We start from the raw sequence: 21,603 nt of genomic DNA, 5'->3' as shown, positions 1-21,603 counted from the left end.
AAAAAAAAAAAAAAAAGAAAAAGAAAAAAAAAAAGAAAGTTGTAACATAATTTACTTGTTGCTTGCAGCAAGAAAGAATATTCAGATTGCACCAACTATTTACTTGGTCAAGTTTCTGTTTAGTCATGGATACCTTTTAAGTCCTTCGGCCAAAAAAAAAAATCACTTAAAATCAGGGGGACAAGAAAACCACTCGTCCAAAGCTGGGCATGTGTAGTGGATCACCCCAAAGAAACAAGGCTGTGTCTGAGAATACTTACTCTATGTTTCCGCCCTCTAATAATCCTTTACTATTCTAATAAGTCAATAGCCTTCAGAATGTTAAATTAGACCCCCATGCATATTTTACTCACTACATAGTTGTTTTGAAATAAAACTATGCTTTTAAAAAAAAAAAGTTTCAAAACTTATTTGTCTACTAAAATAAGAGCAGCAACTACTATTTGAGTGCCTACGCTGTGCTGATGCTGTGGTAGCTGTTTTATATGTTATTACCCACTCATCTCAACCCTTGTAAGGAGACATTACGTTGTCCACTTTACAGAGAATACCGAGGCTCAGAAACGTTAGGAAACTTCCCTGCCAAGGTCTCATAGCTTCTAAATGTTATGAGGATAACGTAATCTGTACTTTTCTAACCGAGATATACACTGCTCCTGGGGGTACCTGGCAGTATGCCAGAGGGTAAATATGGCACACCTTCTTGGGGCATTAATTTTACTCAAGGGTAATACTTTTCAGTTCATATTTTAAAAAAATATTCATATTGTACATATTAAAATAAAATATAAGAGTTTAAATGAATTTAATGTGACATGCACACTACTTCCCCAGGTGCCCCAAGAGTTTGCACTCTTCTTGTGTCCACATACCTCTGCCTTCAGGGGCTGCCTACATTAGAAGATTAAGAAATACTGCCTTGAGTCATCGAGACATCATTATATGGTCTTTAGAATTTTCTAATCCAGAAGTAAGGAAAACAAAGACTTTCATCCAACAGAATAAGAAAAATATCTAACATACACATATATGGGAGAAGTATGAGAACATGCATGTGAATGAAGGATGGCAGCTCTCTCCGGGGAGGAAGGCGAGGGACATCGGGACGGGATACACAAGGGATTTCCTTTGTCTGTGATGTTTTATTTTTTGAACTGGATGATGAATATTGGTTCTAATTATTTGCTACCATGATAATAAATCACAAAGCAACTTGGCAATAACAAGGAAAAAAAGGATCTTTCTAGGGGGACTCATTTCCTGAAGGCTCTAGGCAGTTTTACTAAAGCAGAAGAGAACTGTTCATTACTGGCATGTAAGTGGACACAACAGAATTCCTGGTGGGTGGCAAACTTACATTTGTTCCAGTCAAGGCTCTTTATCCATCAAACCACAAACTTACCATTTGCATCTGAAAAGCTGCTTGTCTGCCTTCTGATCCATGGAACTGTGTCTCCTTCCTGCCCCATCCAACAGTGATAAACTTGCCTAGGGAACAATTGGCAAGACAACCAATAAGCTGCATGAAATGAAACAAAAAGTTTCACTGCTATTCTTCATGAAGTTAGTCACTGGCAATTACTCGGGTCCTCTAAGACCTCTCAATAAATTGACCAGCAGTCAGTATTTGAGAAACCTATGTTTCAGGCTGGGCGTGGTGGCTCATGCCTATAGTCCCAACATTTTGGGAGGCTGAGGCAGATGGATCACTTGAGTCCAGGAGTTCAAGACCAGCCTGGGCAACAGAGGGAGACCCCCATCTCTACAAAAAGTATACAAAATTAGCTGGACATGATGGCACACACCTGTGCTCCCAGCTACTCAGGAGACTGAAGTAGGAAGATCACTTGAACCCAGGAGTTCAAAGCTGCAGTGAGCCGTGATTGCACTATTGCACTCTCTAGCCCGGGTAACATAGCGAGACCCCCATGTCAAAACAAACAAATAAACAAAACCCATTTCATATTATATGCAGCAGTGATTTTGAAGAATTTAAAATGCACTTCCTTATTCTGGAAAGCATTTTACTGCCATCTTATGTATTCCAAGTTTCTTAGATGACACAAGTCAGGGATCTCACCCTCACCTTACAAGTAAGAAGAATGAAACATGAAGAGTTTACAAAATATGTCCGGAACATAAAACTCCAAGACGAGAACTGGGAATAAAATTCTGATTGCAGGCTCCTCACTGGTGATAGAGGGGCTGCAGGTCACAAAATAGCTCCTCACATAGACTTAAGAGATTGAGACCCTCCCTAACGGTGGAGCCCAAAGTTAGAACACAGGTCTTCTGCCTTCCAGGCTGACTGGTGTTCTTTCTAGATCATAACGCTTCTCTTACATAAACTATAAAGGCAGAGTTGCTGAAACAACACAACGCTTCTGTTCCCAGAGGTAGGATCCATCTGCAAGAGGCACAATAAAGATGGTCCTGAAAGCATCACCCAATCCAGGACCCAATACTTTTCTCCGGCCATTGATTCTGATTCTGATGAAACAGGGCTGTCTGCAATTCCTATAAATCATGGTCCATATGACCATTTCCTGTCTGCTCACATCCAAGCACTGCAGTACCTCAAAGCATAACTTGCTGCTGCATACAAATGGTAATGACTATCCTGGTGCAAACCCCCAGGCTTCTATCTCCAAGTTTCCACAGAAAGATTAAGGACCAAGGAGTGAAGAAAGAGAACTTCTCCAGTGGAAGACAAGAAATGATGGGGTTATAGCAGGGATTTACAAAACTACAGCCTACATCTGCTTTTACAAACAAACGTTTACTGGACCATAGCCGTGCTTATGTATCATGTATAACTTTCACACCTCAACATTAGAATTGAGTAGTTGCAACATAGATCATATAGCCTGCAAAGCTGAACATATTTATGACCTAGCCCCTTTTCAGAACAAGTTTACTGACCCCAGAATAGAGGGAAAATATTCAACGCTCCATAGAATGATTCTTTTTTTTATTTTTGTACTGAGAAACACATTTCTGAGACCTAAGACCTTAACTTGGACTACATTTCCTTTGATTTACTGCATTAGAATTTTTGTGGAAAAGTCGGTGGGAAACACCAGGCCCAGAGTACTTTCCCATCCCAAAGTGTACTGTGTGCTCTTACTCTCTCTCTGACTGTCCCCAAAGCTGGATGCCCCAGAGTTCCACCCTGGATTCCAGACTCTTCCTGTACAGCATCTGCTCTCTGAGCAAGTCCATCTGTTCCCAAAATTGTCAGAATTTCCTACATACCCACCACTTCTCAGTCCATAGCTCTGGCCTTTTCTGAGTTTCAGCCTTGTATTTGCCTACTCCACATGGCAATCCCATATGGTCCTTCAACAAATCCAAAACAGACCTCACCACCCACCCCTTACAGACCAGCACTTCCCCATCTTCCCTCTCAGTTACTGGCATCTTTATTCCCATCACCTGAGGTTCTGGCTGGAGTCCTGCTCAACTTTTTCTTATTCACCTTACATACGCAAAGCTTATTTATTTCACTTTCTAAACTGGTATTTCTCAAACTGGCCTAGGGCAGAAGGGGAACCATGCACGTATATTCTAAAAAAGTTTTTTAGCTAATTCTAAAAAATGTACTCCCATCCTCATTGAGATTCAAGTTTCTCCTGAATCATTCCTGCTTCCAGCCGCACATATACCTTCCTTATCTGTCATCTGGATTCCTGCAGCAACCTCTTACCTGATCATCCTGCCTCTAGTCTCTTTCCTCTCCACACACAAAAACAACATGGCCATCACAAGCCATCTTTCTACTAGATAAATCTCTTTAAACCTCTTAACATCAAAACTTGTAACGGCTGATCAATGTCCAAATCCCCCACTACAAACTCAATCAAATCTGTCCCATTCATTTCATTCTACACTCACATCCTGCCACTTCGGCAATGCTGAATTACTCACAGTTCCCTGAGTAACCTATAATGTTTCTATGAAATAACCTTCCCTTGAAATGGACACATTCACTTGCTTGGACTGTTCCCTACCCTTATCCCTCACCTACCCAACACCAATTCAGCTGACCACTCCCCATCCTTATCCCTCACCTACCCAACACCAATTCAGCTGAGACTCAGCTCAAGTCAGCTTCCTCGGGGAAATCATCCCTCTCCAGTTACTGGTTTCCTTCCCTTATGCTACCCTAATACCTGTACATCATGTCATTACTGTGCTCATACCAACATGCCCAGGTAATTTTTAAATTTTTTGTAGACGCTAGGTCTCCCTATGTTGCCCAGGCTAGTATCAAACTCCTGGGCTCAAGCAATCCTCCTGCCTCATCCTTCAAATGTGCTGGGATTATAGGCATGAGCCACTGTGCCCAGTCCTCCAAAATTACTTCTGAACAAATACATTATTTGTAAACAAATGGGTAGAAGTTATCTAAATGATTTCTCAGAGTTGATGGAGCAAGAAGGCAGGAAGTTAGACCTTAACAGAAGTTGGAATATCTTCTTCCCCATCCCTCTTCAATCAGGCCAGTTATTTGATGACTTCAAGATGGCCAAAGCTTATACTTAATAAACATCTCTCTTCTCCTGCACTGCCCTTCAATACTGCCATAGCCTTAATGCCCAGATGACCTTGGTTAGATTTTGGCAAGAAAATAATCTGATTGTTCCCATGGAAATGCAGATTGGATCTAATCAGTAGGAACAAAAACCAGCCTTCTACCCCATCTTTCTTTTCTTCTCCCTAAAACTGTATCCCGGAAATACTACCTTTATTCTAGCTTGTACAGTCCCTTTCACTGAAGGCCCAGCCTAAGACTTTTCCAGGGTTTGGGTAACAACTATCTAAGTGACCTTAAACATTGATTTATATTTTCCAGGTTATTGACAAAGCCAACCCTCAGACCTGGAGAGGCACCAGTAGGCCTTTTAAGATTTGGGATGGGCTGAAGGAACTGAGCTAATAGACATTTAATAACTGGGGGTTTAACCTTCACAGTTCTTTGGCCTAATGACATGGCTATTAGTGTACAAGGAAATGGTCAAAAATGGGAAGAAACGTAGGTCACAAAATGTTGCAAACAAACCTATACTCACTTTCACCAAAATCATCCTGGTGGATCTGCTGCTCCATGATTGGCTCAAAATCTTTTGTCATCATAATCAGGGTCTGTTGACCTTAGAGAAACACAAACAAAAATGATTTTGTTTCCACGTAACAAATTTGCCATTTCGTAAGTACCTATGGCACTGTAAGCTAAGGAGCTGGAGTTAGTCTGAACAAAGCAGAGAGAATTCATCCAAAATGCTTTGACTTAAAAAAACAATCAACAATGACCAAAAAAAAACCCAAACAGCTTTGCCTAGATAAGTCACCTGGTGCTTATGCTCTGCTATTAATGTGTGTACAGTTGAACACAAAAGTCCACAAAGCCCTCCTCCACTAACTTCAACACTCCCTGTCCCCAAGATACCTCTAAATATATATGTCATCAACGGAGCTTGTTTACTAAACTCATCTGGAATGATGAGACTTAAAGGGGAAAAACAGCAACAGAACCCAAGAAGAGCTTTTAGAATGTATTCATACATCAACTCTTAGAATAAGTTAAAATATATATTGCTGACATTTTTAACTCTAACTGGGGACTTAGCAGCCTCCCCAAGTTTTATGACTTTGTTTCTTACTCCCAAAAACCGAAAAAGTTACATGAAACAACTTTTTATGATGATAGACTAAGAGGTAAAACTTCAGTTACCAACAAAAATAAAAAATAAAAATAAATAAATTCACTCTACAGTATAATATTGGTATTATACTGGTTCAAAGAAATTTTTTGAAATTCAAGCAGCCCAAAACTGATGAAGCCTGTAAGACACCTGGAGTAATGTTTTAGAAAGCGAGTGAGCCACCAGTAACAAGCTTACCCGTGGCAAGAAGCACCAGCTCTTGGTCAGGACTCCAACTCATGACAGAGATACCACTGGCTACACTCCCAACACACTCCAGCTGAGACAGAGAAAATTGAAAAGAGAGACTCAAAACACTAGCGTCTTAGTAAAAATTGACTGCAACTTTAATCAAAACAATTAAAAAAACAAAAAGAAAAACCATCAGTATATGAAAGAGGTATCTGCACTCTCATGTTTGTTGCAGCTCTGTTCACAACAGCTAAGATTTGGAAGCAACCTGTGTCCATCAACGGATGACTGGATAAAGAAACTGTGGTACTATACACAATGGGTACTACTCAGCCATAAAAAAAGAATAAGATCCTGTCATCTGCAACAACATGGATGGAACTGGAGATGATTACATTAAGCGAAATAAACCAGGCACAAAAAAGACAAACATCGTATGTTCTCACTTATTTGTGGGATCTAAAAATCAAAACAATTGAACTCATGGACACAGAGAATAGAAGGATGGTTACCAGAGGCTGGGAAGGGTAGTGAGGGGGCTGAGGTAAGTTGGAATGGTTAATAGGTACAAAAAAATAGACAGAATAAATAAGACTTGTTATTTGATAGCACAATAAGGTAACTATAGTCAACAGTAATTGCACATTTAAAAATAACTAAAAGACTGTAATTGAATTGTTTGTAACACAAAGGATAAATGCTTGATGGGATGGATATCCCATTCTCCATGATGTGGCTATTTTGCACTGCATGCTTGTATCAGAGCGTCTCATATAGCCAAGCCCATAAATATATGTACTTACTATGTACCCATAAAAATTAAAAATTTAAATTAAAAAATTAAAACAAGAACTTATTCAACAAACATATCTTCAGTAATGGATATCAAGAGAATAGACCTGTTATCGGGCACAGGGATTTGGCCGGGCGCGGGGGGCTCACGCCTGTAATCCCAGCACTTTGGGAGGCCGAGGCGGGCGGACAAGGTCAGGAGATCCAGACCACAGTGAAACCCCATCTCTACTGAAAATACAAAAAATTAGCCGGGCGCGGTGGCGGGCGCCTGTAGTCCCAGCTACTCAGGAGGCTGAGGCAGGAGAATGGCGTGAACCCGGGAGGCGGAGCTTGCAGTGAGCCGAGATCGCATCACTGCACTCCAGCCTGGGCGACAGAGCGAGACTCCCTCTCAAAAAAAGAAAAAAAAACAAAACAAAACTCTTTCTTCCCAGAGCTGTCTCATGAGGGAGATAAAAGATGACTCTACAGAAGATGACAGCAATGACCAAGATCTCTGGAAAGCAAAGTGCGTCTCAGCACAGAGAATGACAAGTGGCCCAGAGTCCACAAAAAGTTTTTCTGACGTGTTTCAAAGAGTGGTAATAAGGACAGGAACAAGAGACCAGGAAGAAAACACAGTGTAGAGGCACAAAGCCAGAAAAAAAGAGCAGTTAAAAATCAGCTGCAACTAAAACATAAGGTATACGTACACATGGGAACAATGAGGGGATGGGGCTAAAAAGGAATGTGGGGAAAAGATAGTGAAAGGGCTTATAAGGCACAATAAGGAACATGGGCTCTGCCTTCCAGACAGTTGAGAAGCCACTAAAGGGTAGAATCAGCACCATTAAATGAAGATAAATAGACTGGAAGAGCTCAGTAACCAGGAAACAATGCTACAAAATGTTTTGAAAGTAAAAGCATCTATCATTTAAATATGAGAAAAACCAATTAAGCTGGGCATGACAGGTTTGATATTTCCCACCATGAACTGAGAGTAAGGTTTATGATTGTACTAAACAGAATGGTTAAGAGCAAAGGTACCAGATTTAGACTGCTAGGGTCAAACTCCATTTGATTACTGTGTGACCCCGGTCTAATCACCTAAGCACTCTGTGCCTCAACTGCCTCTTCTGAAGAATAGGCAACAACAACCTACCACATAAGGTCATAGTGAAGATTAAATAAATTTGCATGAAAAGCACTTTAAAAAGTGCCAGGCACATGGTAAACAGTTAATAAATGTAAGCTGTTACTATTATCCTACTATTAGTAATACTCTAACTTCTGTGACACAATCAATGTTAAGGAGGTCACAACTAATGAAGAAATCAAAGAAGATTTAAAGAATCAGGCAAGTGTAATTTGAAACCCTTGCTGTTAAGAAGGTGAGGATAGAAATTTGAAACTCAACTACACACTAGAGCAGAGAAAGAAGCAATTGCTTGAAGTCTAGCTCTCCTGGCAGTCACCAAATATGCAGGTAATGATAATGTACTACTTCAGTGCCTAGAGTTCAGGGACTCTAAAGTTAGCCAATCAACATCCACAACAGAAAATCTATGTCAGATAAACATTCAAAGACTTCCTAAATTGAGAAACAAAGGTTGCAACTCAGGATGAGGGTCTGATAAGAGGTGATCTACACCACACAAGAACAGCCAGTTTTAACTTTTAAAAAAATATATTGTCATTTGGAATGTTCTGATTATTCTGATTAAAAGATGCAGCAGACAAACCTGAGTCTTAGAAGAATCTTAAAATACAGCTAAAGCCATGTTAACAATTTTTTAAATAAAGAAATACATAATGCAAATGCTAATTTGCAAAAGCTTAAATATTATGGCAACTGATTTGAAAACTTCCACAAATACCAAGTAACCTATTTGAGGACGCTTGAGACTCCCCACTCACTGGACTCTTCCACTTACCTGTTGTGTGCTGAGACTAAAGACTATGACGTCTCCAGAGGCTGTGGCCACACACACAGACTCCTGATCCAGCAAGTCCTGAACACCAACAATGCGGCCACTTCCATCCTCTGGGAGAAAGCCTTCTGCCACCAAAGAAACTTCATTTTTCACCTTTCATCAAAGTAAACACATAAGCAAATTAACCCAGTCTACTTTCAAGAATAATTGACAACATTTCTAGAAATAAAATACTTTTTAATGCTTCTTTTATTATTTTTATTTTTTAAATTTTATTTATTTATTTATTTATTTTATTTATTTATTTGAGACGGAGTCTCGCTCTGTCGCCCAGGCTGGAGTGCAGTGGCACAATCTCAGCTCACTGCAAGCTCTGCCTCCCAGGTTCACGCCATTCTCCTGCCTTAGCCTCCTGAGTAGCTGGGACTACAGGCGCCCACCACCACACCCGGCTAATTTTTTGTATTTTTAGTAGAGACGGGATTTCACCATGTTAGCCAGGATGGTCTCGATCTCCTGACCTCATGATCTGCCTGCTTCGGCCTCCCAAAGTGCTGGGATTACAGGCGTGAGCCACCACGCCCGGCCTAATGCTTCTTTAATTATATAAAAGCTTTAGAAAATGTTTTTTCCAGATGAAAACCCAAACTTTCAGTTAAGAAATATCACTACTCTGTCATCTTTAACAAGAAAAATAGGTAATATGACCTTGCCAAACAAAGATAAAAACAAAAACAATAAGTCTGGTCTCTTTAAAAATGCCCAATAAAACATGATGCTAATAACTATGTTTTTCTAAGATTGCTACAGTACAGGGAAAAGGTACTAAAGGATGTAGCTGCCTAAAATGTATTAGTAGAAGAATATAATCAAGGGACCATATGAAAACCAACCCACAGAGGTTTTTAAAGCACATATAGTTAGCAGCCAACACTAAAGATTCTGATTTAGTTGACATGAGATGTGGGCTCAAACTTTTAGAAAGCTCCACAGGCAACTTTCGTGTTCATTGCCAATTAAGAACCACTCTTATAAACAGAATTTGCATGACAAAAAGGGTAAAAAGTAGGGAACCCACTCAAAAAGTTAAGTCAGAGTTTTACTGACTTAGGTTAAAACAGTAGCAGAGTTAAAGAAGGGTTACTATTTAACCTATGTCTAACATGGCACATACATGAAGCAAAGGATGTTTATTTGGGAGGATATAAATTCAGTACGATGTAAAGAAAGACTATGTGGGGAAAGAAATTTGGAAGAAGACAAATCAAGGGTCAGATCCATCTGCTAGCATTCTCCATCAGTAACTTACTTCTCTTGAGACAGGGTCTACTTCTATCAGTCCATGTTCTGAACCAATGAGCACCGTCCCCTGTTCAGTTCGGAGAGAGAAGCACTGAGGTTTCCCTGGACCTTGAATATCCCTGAATTCCAGGGTCCGAAATAATTTCAGATTTCGCATGATGAAGTGATTCCCACGAGACGAGTACAACTATCCCTTGATGAACCATTAATCCCTGAGAGAGAAAGAAATAGCTTAATAGTGATAAATGACCATATTTATTTAAGTGAAATGATTCAGGGGGTGAAGAAGTGGTAGTTAGAATCAGAATAGCCAAGAAAAGAAAAAACTTAGCTCTCTGAGTACACATCCACGTGTGGATTATAGCAGCAACCTGACCCACTCTATACAGTTATGGTCTACAAATTAGGAATTCTCAAACCTATTTTATGTTCTCACTTTTCAGGAGAGGCAAGATTCTCAACTTTAGATTCTCATCTTTAAAAAAGATGTAATATCAGTTATTCCTTTGGGAAAGGTGAAAGAACAAATGAATGGGGAAACGTTTTATTTTTGCATGTTAGGACATCTTTATAAAATCATAAGGAAAAACAAAAGAGTATCCCACTGATTAGCACTATTTGAAAATCCATGTTTATATACTGGCAGTTGAAGAGAATCTGAAACAACTTTAATATTCACCAGGTCTATTCATTTATAAACTGGCTTTATACATTCATTAAAAAAATGAAATCAAAGATAGAAAAGCATTTACTGTTCTAAAGGAGAAGATAAAATACTGGGACATGGCAACAATTTACTTGAAAATGATGACCAATATTTCAAGGACCTTGATGATCTGACATAACTACTTCCAGTAACTTTGTTCTTCTGGCCAGGTTTTACCCAGGACAATAGAAAACGTGAGAAAAGAGTGCTAAACAGAATGTCTACTTTGGTCTGGCAAAATCAGACTTGCTTAAATGCATAACATTACCTAAGTAGGGAAAAAAAAATGTTACTGTGCTAGTTATTTATATTCAGATCCCTTTAAGGCTTATGATTGTAAGTCCCTAAGTTATGTTGGGGTAGCAATTACAAGGACCATACTGGCCTCATTGTCACTTTAATACAAGGAAAATTCTCTCATCTTGGCACCCCACATATGTATGACACAGAAAGAATAAAGATGAATCAATCCTAATAGTACAGAGAAGATAATGTCACGTATAATAGGAATTATATAATATATAATGCGGGATAAGAGGAAGGTAAGTTTATATATGATGGAAGTGAGGAAATCAAGGCAATGATTTTAGTAAGTTTTGGTGACAATTACATTCAAAAACTTCTAGAAATTACTTGAAACCTCTAACATATCATGCAGGTTGGTTTTTTTGTTTTGTTTTGTTTTGTGTTTTTTTTTGAGACAGAGTTTCACTCTTACTGCCCAGGCTGGAGTGCAATGGCCGCAATCTCGGCTCACCGCAACCTCTGCCTCCCGGGTTCAAGCGATTCTCCTGCCTCAGCCTCCCGAGTAGCTGGGATTTCATGCGCCCGGCACCATGCCCAGCTAATTTTTGTATTTTTAGTAGAGACAGGGTTTCACCATGTTGGCCAGGCTGTTCTTGAACTCCTGACCTCAAGTGATCCACTCGCCTCTGCCTCCCAAAGTGCTGGGATTACAGGTGTGAGCCACCATGCCTGGCCGCGTTTTTCATCTTTGAACATCATAAAAACGCCTCAAAACTAGTTTCTTTGAAATTTGACACCCATCAGCCTTATTCCCTTATCTTCTTAAAGGAAGACTTCCGTCCACTTCCTTCCAGGGTAGGAAAGGAATATCCTCCACATTGCCACAGGACCTAGGCCTATTGATACTCTTTCTCTGACATCTGCAACCTCCAAACTTCCTGCCTCTACTGATTCAAACTTTTCTCAGTCCTTGAATGTACTAAAGATTCCTCCACACCAAAGGTCAATAGTGAATTCTCTCTTAAATTTTCTGACAACTCCTTCATTTTCTTCCCTTGTCCCTTCAACTATCCACCTCTTGGCTAGACATCATATGCATGATTACATGTACCAGGTAGATCACGAATACGCTGATTAGGCCTAAATGCCTAGCCCCGACTGAATTAGCCCAAACTGACCACTAAACCCACATTTTTAACCTCCTGATAATATCACAAGCAAGTCTCACATGCACATCAAGTGCGACCTGGAAAGCAAAGAACTTGCTATTCTTCCCCCAAATGACAGTTCCCACTATTTCGGGGCAGGCCATTTCTACGCCATGTCCCCGAGCTGGAAAACTGTCTTTGCTGCCTTTCTGCTTACTCTTCATATTGATCTATTCATTGGTTAGCGCCGTGGCTGTGGCTGTCAATATGCTGTTGAATTCTTTACGATCCGGTTTGTGGCCTACATCCAACACTGACTGGGCACTTGCTAAGTGCTGGGATCTGAAGATTACTCAGGCAGCCACTGTCTCCACGGAGATCATCGTTAACGGGAAAGAAAGCCACGTTAAAACACCACGTTAGATGGAGAAGCACAGAGGACACCACCTCCACGAAAAAGTCTCAGACGCGAGAAAGGACCCGCACGACAGCACCCGAGCCTCTATTAACCGCCGCCTTCCATCGTGAATTAATGCTCTCGCTTTCAGCGTTATTATCAACCCCCTGCAAGCAATCAAGAGGCTGGGTTAAGTCTGGCTAGAGGTGCAGCAGGTATCCCCGGGCTGTCGCGCCTCCCAGCGCCCCCGATGGAGCAGGTGGCAAAACTGCAAAAAGAATTTAAGGCTCTAGGAAAGAGGTGGTGCAGCCCGCGCTCCAGTCCCCGGCCCGCAGGAGGCAGAGGAGCCTCCGGGTCTCTTTCACCCGGACACTGCCGGCGGAGGGGTCCACTCCCGTGCCCCTGCCCCGGATGGATCGCTTACCTGAGGACCCCCAAACAGAGGTGCATCCGGCCTCGCCTCCCCAGCCACGCGCAGCCGGCTACCCAGAGTCCGCCCCGAACTGCGCACGCGTCTCGGTCCTAGGCTCCCGCTCTCTCACCGAGCGCACTAGGCCTCCAGGGGTGCACTGAAGCACGGCAGAGGCCAGCTGCGCAATCGTCGCGTCAACTAGGATGGCCCGGCCCGCGGAGGGCGGCGCGGGGTGACGTCATCCAGCGGCGGAGGCGTGGCCGGGTCCGCTTTCCTGGTCACTTACCGGGACCGGCCTTCTTTGTAGCCCTGGCACCGTAGAGGTAGAGGAACTACATTGGCCGCGTCCCCTGTCCCTCTGCCCTCCTGCCCATCTGCCCACACTTTTGCATTTGATCTCTGTTTTGATGTGGAACCCCAAAGCACAGTAATGGGGGGCGGAACCTGCGGAGCTGGCAGAAGCGCGCGTGCGCACGACACGCGCTGCGCGCCGGAAGAGCACGCCCAGCCGGGGCTGCGCTGAGGAAGCGCTGGGGTCCGGGAGGGAGGGTGTGGCGGCGCCGGAGGTCGCCATGGCTACCGAGCCTGAAGCAGCGGAGCCGGTGGTGCCTTCGCTCGTGGATCGATACTTCACTCGCTGGTACAAACCGGGTAAGTGCAGAGTGATGTTGATCCCTCCTTGGCCGCATTGGCCTAATGCTGTGGAGACTACGTTGACAGATCGTAAGCCACGCGCTCTCTCCCTGGCGCTCCCTCCCCACGTCAGAAGGAGCTGGACTTCTGTGTTCCGTCTAGGCCCAGGTAGTGGCATTTGCAAAGACCTGGTGGCCTGAAATACTTCAGGGCGCATTCTGGGACCGGCGATTGCAGTGCGAGCTCTAGGGTGTAGCTCACGGAGGCCCCGCAGGTAGGCGCAGGGCTAGGTTGCCACAGTCCTGAAGTGCCTGGAGGGATTGAAGGGCTCACTCTCACAGCGGGTAGCAATACATAAAATTATGTAAATGATCAGATCGAAACCAAGGTAGAGGCAGTAGGTCTGGCGAGAAGAGGGTGGGCTAGAGACATTTAGAAAGCAGAATTACACATTTACTTAAGGAGACGCCACCGGTATTGTTCATCTGCCACTTAGAAGTAGGTATTCTTTTTGTACTGTTTTGTGTAAGCAGTACCAGTGGCGGGAGCATCGTTTGGGACTCTCCTTTCTTCCTTTCATTCAGTGATAATGGTTATACTCAGTTAAAAAAATATATATATTGTAGCATATTTTCTGTTGGTCAAACATAGGGTGACCAACCTGTCCTAGTTGACCCATGACTGAGGGGTCTCCCAGAATGTCGGACTTGCACCAACATCAGAACAGTCCTGGAAACCACCAACAAAAAATATATATCATAAAGAATGGGATGCTAATTGCATTTTCCTAGCAAAAATACTGTGTGTACTCATTTTGAAGTGAGTGTAAAGGAAGATGGAGCAAGGAGTTAATTACCTTAATGTTGAATAAATTATTCTGTCTGGGCCAGATCTCTTTAAATACTTTCCAGGAAGCCTTTGGGTATGTCTTTTTGAGCAATGTAGGGATAGAAGTGACCAGCATGCAGCATTTATGTGTCCAATCTTCATTATTAACTATCTCTATGACCCAAAAAAGGACCACATAGTGGTAGTAAGTATTGATTTCAGCCACCAACAGACTCATTTATTCTTCTAGATGTCAAAGGAAAATTTTGTGAGGACCACTGTATACTACAGCACTCTAACCGGTAAGCAAATTGGGAATTTTAAATTATCAAAACCTTTTTTTTTCTGGTATTGTAGCCTGGTATGGTCTTGTGGTCTTGGATTGAACAAATGCTCACTAAACAAACATGCATTAATTATCTTCTACTGTGTTGAAATGGTATTATTATAGGAGTTTGTTTGGCAAGAATGAGTATTCCAGTGCCTGGCCACTCTGAACAAATAAATTTGATTATTCAAACACCCAAATGGAGGACCACATCATCAGCTACTACCTGAAGTGGCCAGTCTGTTCCCAACTACTGAACTGTTAAGAGCCCACAGAAAGGGCTACGGTAGAGACATACATGGTATCTTGTATACACAGGCATGCCTTATTTTTTTGTCTTCTACCCCAGTGCAACCTACCTAAAGATCTCTGGTACTCTTCCCTTTCCTGGGAAAGAAATTCAATCTTGTTTTCTCTTTTATTATTGTATTCTCCTTTCTACAGTTATGCCCCAATAGTAGCCAAAGAAAAAAGAGGGAAGATGATAGTTTGACTAAACAAATACCAGTTCATACATTCTTGTTCCAATAAGAATTATGGGAGGAAAAATTATTCCAAGCAATCACATAGGATCAATTTTTTCTCCTTGTAGAATATGTGTCATCACATTGGCAGAATCTCATCCAGTTCTTCAAAGTGGAAAAACAATTAAAAGCATTTCCTATCAGATCAGTACCAACTGTAGCAGACTTCAGAACAAGGTCTCTGGGAAATTTAAGCGGGTATGTTCCTGTAATTCTGTGATTATCTACTTACATCCTCTATATTCATGGTAATGATAGATCCAATGAACCTTAGAATCCAATAGCATATACTTAGCATACTTCTCTAGCAGTTTGAGGTGCTGATTTTAAGTGTACTTTCACCTAAAGAAATTCTTAGACTCCCAAAGATTAGGTATCTCAGGAGGTGTAGTATCTGTTTTATTAGGTTCTGTGCTACTATCTCTATAATGCCCAGGATGGGGGAGGGGGAAGGCAGGCCTTTGAAAGGAGAACTCTAATAGCAATGTAACAAGATATTTTGTCCCTTCTAGTTGTATTAAACTAGTATCTCGAGTTCTGTAAAATTTAGGTGACCAACTCTTCTTTACCATGTATTTCCACATGTAAATTAAACAGAAAAAAAATTCCCAGGGGAGTAAGAAAAAAAAAAAAAAACATGGGCCAGTCAGAATGGCTCACGCCTGTAATCCCAGCACTTTGGGAGACCGAGGTGGGTGGATCACGAGGTCAGGAGTTCAAGACCAGCCTGGCCAATGTGGTGAAACCCCATCTCTATAAAAATACAAAAATTAGCCAGGCGTCGTAGTGGGCACCTGTAATCCCAGCCACTCAGGAGGCTGAGGCAGGAGAAGGGCTTGAACCTGGGAGGCAGAGGTTGCAGTGAGCTGAGATTGCGCCACTGCACTCCAGCCTGAGCGGCAGAGCAAGACTCCGTCTCAAAAAAAAAAACAAAAAAAAACATGAATATGAGAAAATATATGGTATTTGCTCCTTACGTTTTTCCATTCCTAAAGCATTGTCAATGTAATACACATCTACCCACCCCCTGTACCTGCACACAACTCTTGGTTATACAGAATACTAGCTCTACCCTCTGTAACTCTAGGCAAAATGGATAGATGATTAAAAGAGTATCATACCAAGGAGAATTTAGTGACGTATTAAAATGTCTTTACAAACCCACTTGTTGGGAAAGTTTCTGTGGATGATTTACATCCTTCATTTACTGAGTTCATACTAAGAGTTTCTGCTAATTGCTCTCACTATTCTAGGAGACCCTTATTCAAATCCCCCTTTGTAGGCCTGAAGTCCCCTAATAATGTGCCTTACAGTTATTGATTTTTCCTCACTCAAGAAACAAGTGGACTTAGAAAAGCATGCACCTTTCTTAAAAGATAGTCTACAAGTTACAATAACACTTAAGACTTCCGAAGTTTCAATGATAAATCTCTGTCCAAAATAGTAACACTTAAGGCAGGTACAGTTGCTCATGCCCATAATCCTAGCACTTTGGGAAGCCGAGGCGGGAGGTTCACTTGAGGCCAGGAATTTGTGACAAACCTAGGCAGCATAACAAGACCTCATTTCTACCAAAAAAAAAAAAAAATTAAATTAAATTAGCTGGGCATGGTGGCATGCGCCTATAGTCCCAGTTACCCAGGAGGCTGAGGTAAGAGGATTGCTTGAGCACAGGAATCAAGGCTGCACTGAGCCATGATGACACCACTGCACTCCAGCCTGGATGACAGAAAAAGACCCTGTCTCAAAAAAATACAAATAAAAAACAAGTAACACTCTTGTTACAAGTGAAGAACAGAGAAGGACCTGCATATTGAACCCACTACAGGTAAGTGTTCATTGGATCTCAGAACTGCCAATCATTCTCCCAAAGGAGGTGATAAAAAGGCATCAAAATACTTCTGCTCTTTTGGCACAGACCTAGCTCTTTTGTGTCTGCTCTTTTGACACAAGCCTTCCCCTTCCTTTCAGAAGCAGAGAGTCACAATGACTAGTACTTTAAAATGAAGAACCCACGTGCAGAGGAGTGAAGCCAATACAGTAATATCTGAATGCCATCTAAAAATGTTTTGAGTGGTAAATAAAGGGGTCATAAAGAATAGCATCTTAACCTGAAATGCCGATGTCCACTACAGGAAAAATTCATAGGAGAAAAGAGGGCAACACATGAAACATGCCTGCATTGGCTCTCATGAGCCTCCCTGTAGATACTTGTGAGAGCCTCCCCAGGTATGTTCATCTAGTGGAGTACATGAAACAATAACCATGCCATAACATTCAAACACATACACATCAAAATGTAGTATTGACTCAGGGGTCAATTATTTTTATTTTGCTACTTAAAACTTTTGTTTTCCACATTTTCCTCAAAGTGCATGTTTTTGTTTTTCTTAATTAGAAAAAATATACCTTACTAACACACTAGGGATTTAAAAAGAGGGGGGGGAGAAAAAAGAACAATATCCCTTCTTCAAAAAGTCTTAGTGATTGACCCTGGTAAATAAGTTCCTTTATCTATTAAGTTCTAATATTAAAATGAGGTAGAAGTCTTAAACTAACTTTATAAAATATTGCTGTCATACTATGTCACATTGAATTTTATATATTTCTTGATGGATTTTCCCACACTTTTGAAATCTTTATGCCTGGTTATATGTAGTTTTCTCATTTATAGTTGATAAAATATATTAGTAGTCTGTAATTAAATTCCCATTTATCATGTATATTAGCTTTTTTCCCTAGAAAAAAATGGGATGGCACCAGGCACACAGTAAGTACTTATATTGATATAGGTTTTGAAATTAATGAATGGTTTTTATATACTGAGGGAATTGATTTAAAACACCAGTTCCGGCCGGGCGCGGTGGCTCACGCCTGTAATCCCAGCACTTTGGGAGGCCGAGGCGGGCGGATCACGAGGTCAGGAGATCGAGACCATCCTGGCTAACATGGTGAAACCCCGTCTCTACTAAAAAAAAATGCAAAAAATTAGCCGGGCGAAGCGGCGGGCGCCTGTAGTCCCAGCTACTCGGGAGGCTGAGGCAGGAGAATGGCGTGAACCCGGGAGGCGGAGCTTGCAGTGAGCCGAGATCGCGCCACTGCACTCCAGCCTGGGCGACTAAGCGAGACTCTGTCTCAAAAAAAAAAAATAAAATAAAATAAAATAAAATAAAATAAAACACCAGTTCCAGGAATACATCCTGTTACACACCTAAGGGCTATTTCTCAAAGAAAAGTGGAAATGTCCATCAATTGATTACTTCTTCCGTCTCATTACGCAGGGGGCACAGTTTCTAACAGAGCTCGCACCTCTCTGTAAGATTTACTGCTCAGATGGTGAAGAATATACTGTATCTAGGTGAGTAACGTTTTAGCCACCATTTAGAAGACCAAAGGGAGGGAATTTTTTTTTTTTACTAAGTAAACACGCTGAAATCTTAAATTTTTTTAATAGTTGTGTTAGAGGACGTTTGATGGAAGTGAATGAAAACATTCTCCATAAGCCATCTATTCTTCAAGAAAAGGTAAAAGAGAAAAAGTATGATCTCATCCGCATACCTTTTATTGGATTTTTTTCATCATTTGACAGTACTAAATGTTCTTTCCTTTCCAGCCATCCACTGAAGGCTACATTGCAGTTGTGTTACCCAAATTTGAAGAAAGTAAAAGCATAACAGAAGGGTTACTGACACAAAAACAATATGAAGAAGTCATGGTGAAACGCATTAATGCCACAACTATGTCATGAGGATTGACATGGAATAAAAAGCGAAGCGGGATTCTTGTTACCTGGCCTAAACCATCAGGGCACTAAAGGAGAAGAACCAGTATATGTAAAGCATACCTAACAGCCAGCCATATGCAGGGGAGGCCTAGTGCTTCACTTAGTTTTCCCTCTCTGTCTTGCATAATGAGCCTTGGTTCCCATTTGTCTACAGCCTGCCAGATCTGGCCTGCCCATGTACTCACCCTGTTCTCTTGTATCTCTCTAACAACTGGCATGCAAGGGATGTTTTTCTGATTAAAAACAAAGCTCTTTGATGAAAATTTAGAAAATACAGAAAATTTTTAAGTAGCCAAGTAAAAATAATTTACCCATCATCCCATAATCCAAAAGTAAATGCATTTGACCCTTGAACAACATGGGTTTGAACTGCGAGGGTCCACTTATGCACGCACTGTTTTCAACTATCAACGAATCAAAAATAAATCATTAACCAAACATGAAACCCACTTATAGAGCAGATTCATATACTCAGTTCCGAAGGGCCAACTGCAGGACTTGAGTACTCATGTATGGATTTGGGTATATGTGGAAGGTCCTGGAACCAATCCCCTATGTAAACCAAGGGATAACTACTACATTTTAACCTACTTCTGTTTGAACATATGGTATGGTTATTGCTTTTGCCTCATTTTCCTAACAGTTTGAAGTTTAAAAAAACCTAACCTGCCTTTCTTACCCAGTCTCCTATAATGTGCCTACCAAAATGCCTAGTCCTAACCCACCTGCCTCAACTCCTCTCCCTTTTAGGTTGTAGGGAAGAGGTCAGAGTGGAGAATATATTGTATCTTCTGTCCCCGCTTATGCCAACAAGATGGCCTTCCCCTCTGAAATAAAGTAAAACTGCAACACTGTGACTTCTTAAATGAGGGATATGTGAAAAGGCTATGAAAAATACAAAGGCTTTCCTACAAAATGTGTTAAAATGCAGTGGGAAGCGAATTCTTGAAATATGCACATTATAGTCACTCAGTCTCACAATCTCTAGTTACTGGCAAAGAAGTTACTGAGAATATGTCATTCAAAGGCATAGAGGCCTTTGAATGGAACAAATGCTTTCACATCATTTAAACTAAAAAAAACCTCCAACAACTATGAATTTATAGTTTAAGAGTGATTTACACTGAATTTCAAATAAAAGGACTATAAAACATGTTATTTTTCTATGAGGGCTATAACATACATTTCAATATCCCTGTTTTTAAATAAAATACACTTTTATACAGAAGAAATCATTCGATATATAAATTCCATTAGTTATCTATCCTTTTATGCTGTTGAAGTCGTAAGTTACCCCTTCCCAAGCTCCACTTGGTCTTTCATTAGAGAATATTATTTTTTCAGGTATGCAAAAATATTATCTGATGAAAGTACAAGTCGGGGTTGGGATTTTTAAGTTTTAATGATTTACAAAGTATTATTTTGTAAATAAAACTTAACATTTTGGTTCACAGGAAAAACTTACAATCTGAGTACCAGGATAACTGTCTCCCTAAATATAACCCCCAGACATGATAATGTGTAGTAAGTGGATAAACACCTCCATGATGGTGCTATTAGCTGAAAATATAAACAAACCAGCAGATCCTCACTTTAAGTAGCATAATGACTCTTGAAGGCTTCATAAACAAAGACTAAACATATTAAAAGAATTGTGTATAGCATTTTACATATAACATTACCTCACATCATTCTCCCATTATTTCTATTGTAATTTAAAATAATACTTTGGTTTCAGAGAATAAAAATCATGCTTAATGATTTTGACTGTTTAAGGAACAATTTTACAAAGGTTATTAACAGAGCTGAGTGCATCACATTTTCTCCCGAAGGACTACAGTGAAAATTTTCCTCAATAAAATATTGACTAGCTGTGGTCAGTTGACAGTACTGTGGTTCTTCCAGATCTTTTGTGAATACTGATTGTGGTGGCTTACCCAGATAAAGATCATCCGATGAGCTTATATTATCTACTGCCATTTGATAACTGGCATGCCCTGTTAGATTTCAAAATGAATGTCAAAGCATTAAGATACAAATACTATGACTGGAGCCCACCACAAAGTTGGCCATACTATATTATAAGGAGAAAACCTATAAAACAGATCCTTCAATCATGACCCCACCCACAAAAACAAGAAAAGCTTTAAACTCCTAAATTTAAAAAACTAAACAATGATGTTTTTGTTTTATAGTGAACATTTCAAAGCCATATATATATATATATATGATGATATTCAGAATTTAGATAGCTTCTTGGCTTCCTTATTCTGTCTTTATCTTCCATGCCATCAATCAATACTGAGAAAGTTCAAAATATCTTTTAAGCCTAAAAGATAGGCTTAGAATCCCAGCTAATAATTCAGTCAGCTACGCTAGAACTAGAACCAAGGATTCTGTGGAGTTCCATTACCTTGCTTTTAGGAGTAGGAGAGGGACATACATAGCACAGCAGACTCACCCTTGCTGTATAAAATGCTTATTAGGGGACAAACTTGCTGCTCGCATGGATGATCTGGGACAGGGTCATCAAGGGGATTTTTGTCACACTTGGTAAAGAGAGGGATTGAAGAAGAGTCCACAGGTTTAAGGAAAACCCTGCGTTCACCCAGACTACTGTATGTTTGCTGCTGAAATTAGTGATCTAGATGATAAAGAAAGAAAACAGTTAAGGTAAAATATGCCAAAGG

General features: G+C 40.8%; 2 protein-coding genes across 5 annotated transcripts in view; one reads left to right on the top strand and one right to left on the bottom strand.

Annotated features, from left to right (window-relative positions):
* Positions 1-13,069, bottom strand: part of ELP1 (elongator complex protein 1) — a 66,217-nt gene extending 53,148 nt beyond the window's left edge. The window contains exons 1-6 of one of the 4 annotated variants that reach the window (XM_025359352.1): positions 12,829-13,069; positions 9,915-10,119; positions 8,606-8,758; positions 5,904-5,985; positions 5,073-5,153; positions 1,403-1,488 (exon numbers count right to left, since the gene is read on the bottom strand). In XM_025359352.1, the coding sequence (XP_025215137.1) occupies positions 1,403-1,488; positions 5,073-5,153; positions 5,904-5,985; positions 8,606-8,758; positions 9,915-10,064 (552 nt within the window). In that variant the 5' untranslated portion in view covers positions 10,065-10,119; positions 12,829-13,069. Of the gene's footprint in view, positions 1-1,402; positions 1,489-5,072; positions 5,154-5,903; positions 5,986-8,605; positions 8,759-9,914; positions 10,386-12,828 lie in introns of those variants that run through there. The other 3 variants (XM_025359354.1, XM_025359353.1, XM_025359355.1) reach the window with 3 other exon arrangements.
* A 28-nt stretch (positions 13,070-13,097) lies between these two features.
* On the top strand, positions 13,098-20,145 carry FAM206A (family with sequence similarity 206 member A). Its single transcript, XM_025359356.1, has 6 exons — positions 13,098-13,467; positions 14,528-14,579; positions 15,198-15,327; positions 18,411-18,487; positions 18,584-18,653; positions 18,743-20,145. The coding sequence occupies exons 1-6, from the start codon at positions 13,389-13,391 to the stop codon at positions 18,875-18,877; spliced, it is 543 nt and encodes a 180-aa protein (XP_025215141.1). The 5' UTR covers positions 13,098-13,388; the 3' UTR covers positions 18,878-20,145.
* Positions 20,146-21,603: the final 1,458 nt, after the last annotated feature.

The sequence above is a fragment of the Theropithecus gelada genome, chromosome 15 (genome assembly GCF_003255815.1).
Source record: "Theropithecus gelada isolate Dixy chromosome 15, Tgel_1.0, whole genome shotgun sequence".
Lineage (NCBI taxonomy): Eukaryota > Metazoa > Chordata > Mammalia > Primates > Cercopithecidae > Theropithecus > Theropithecus gelada.
This window is presented reverse-complemented; position numbering and strand designations above follow the sequence as displayed.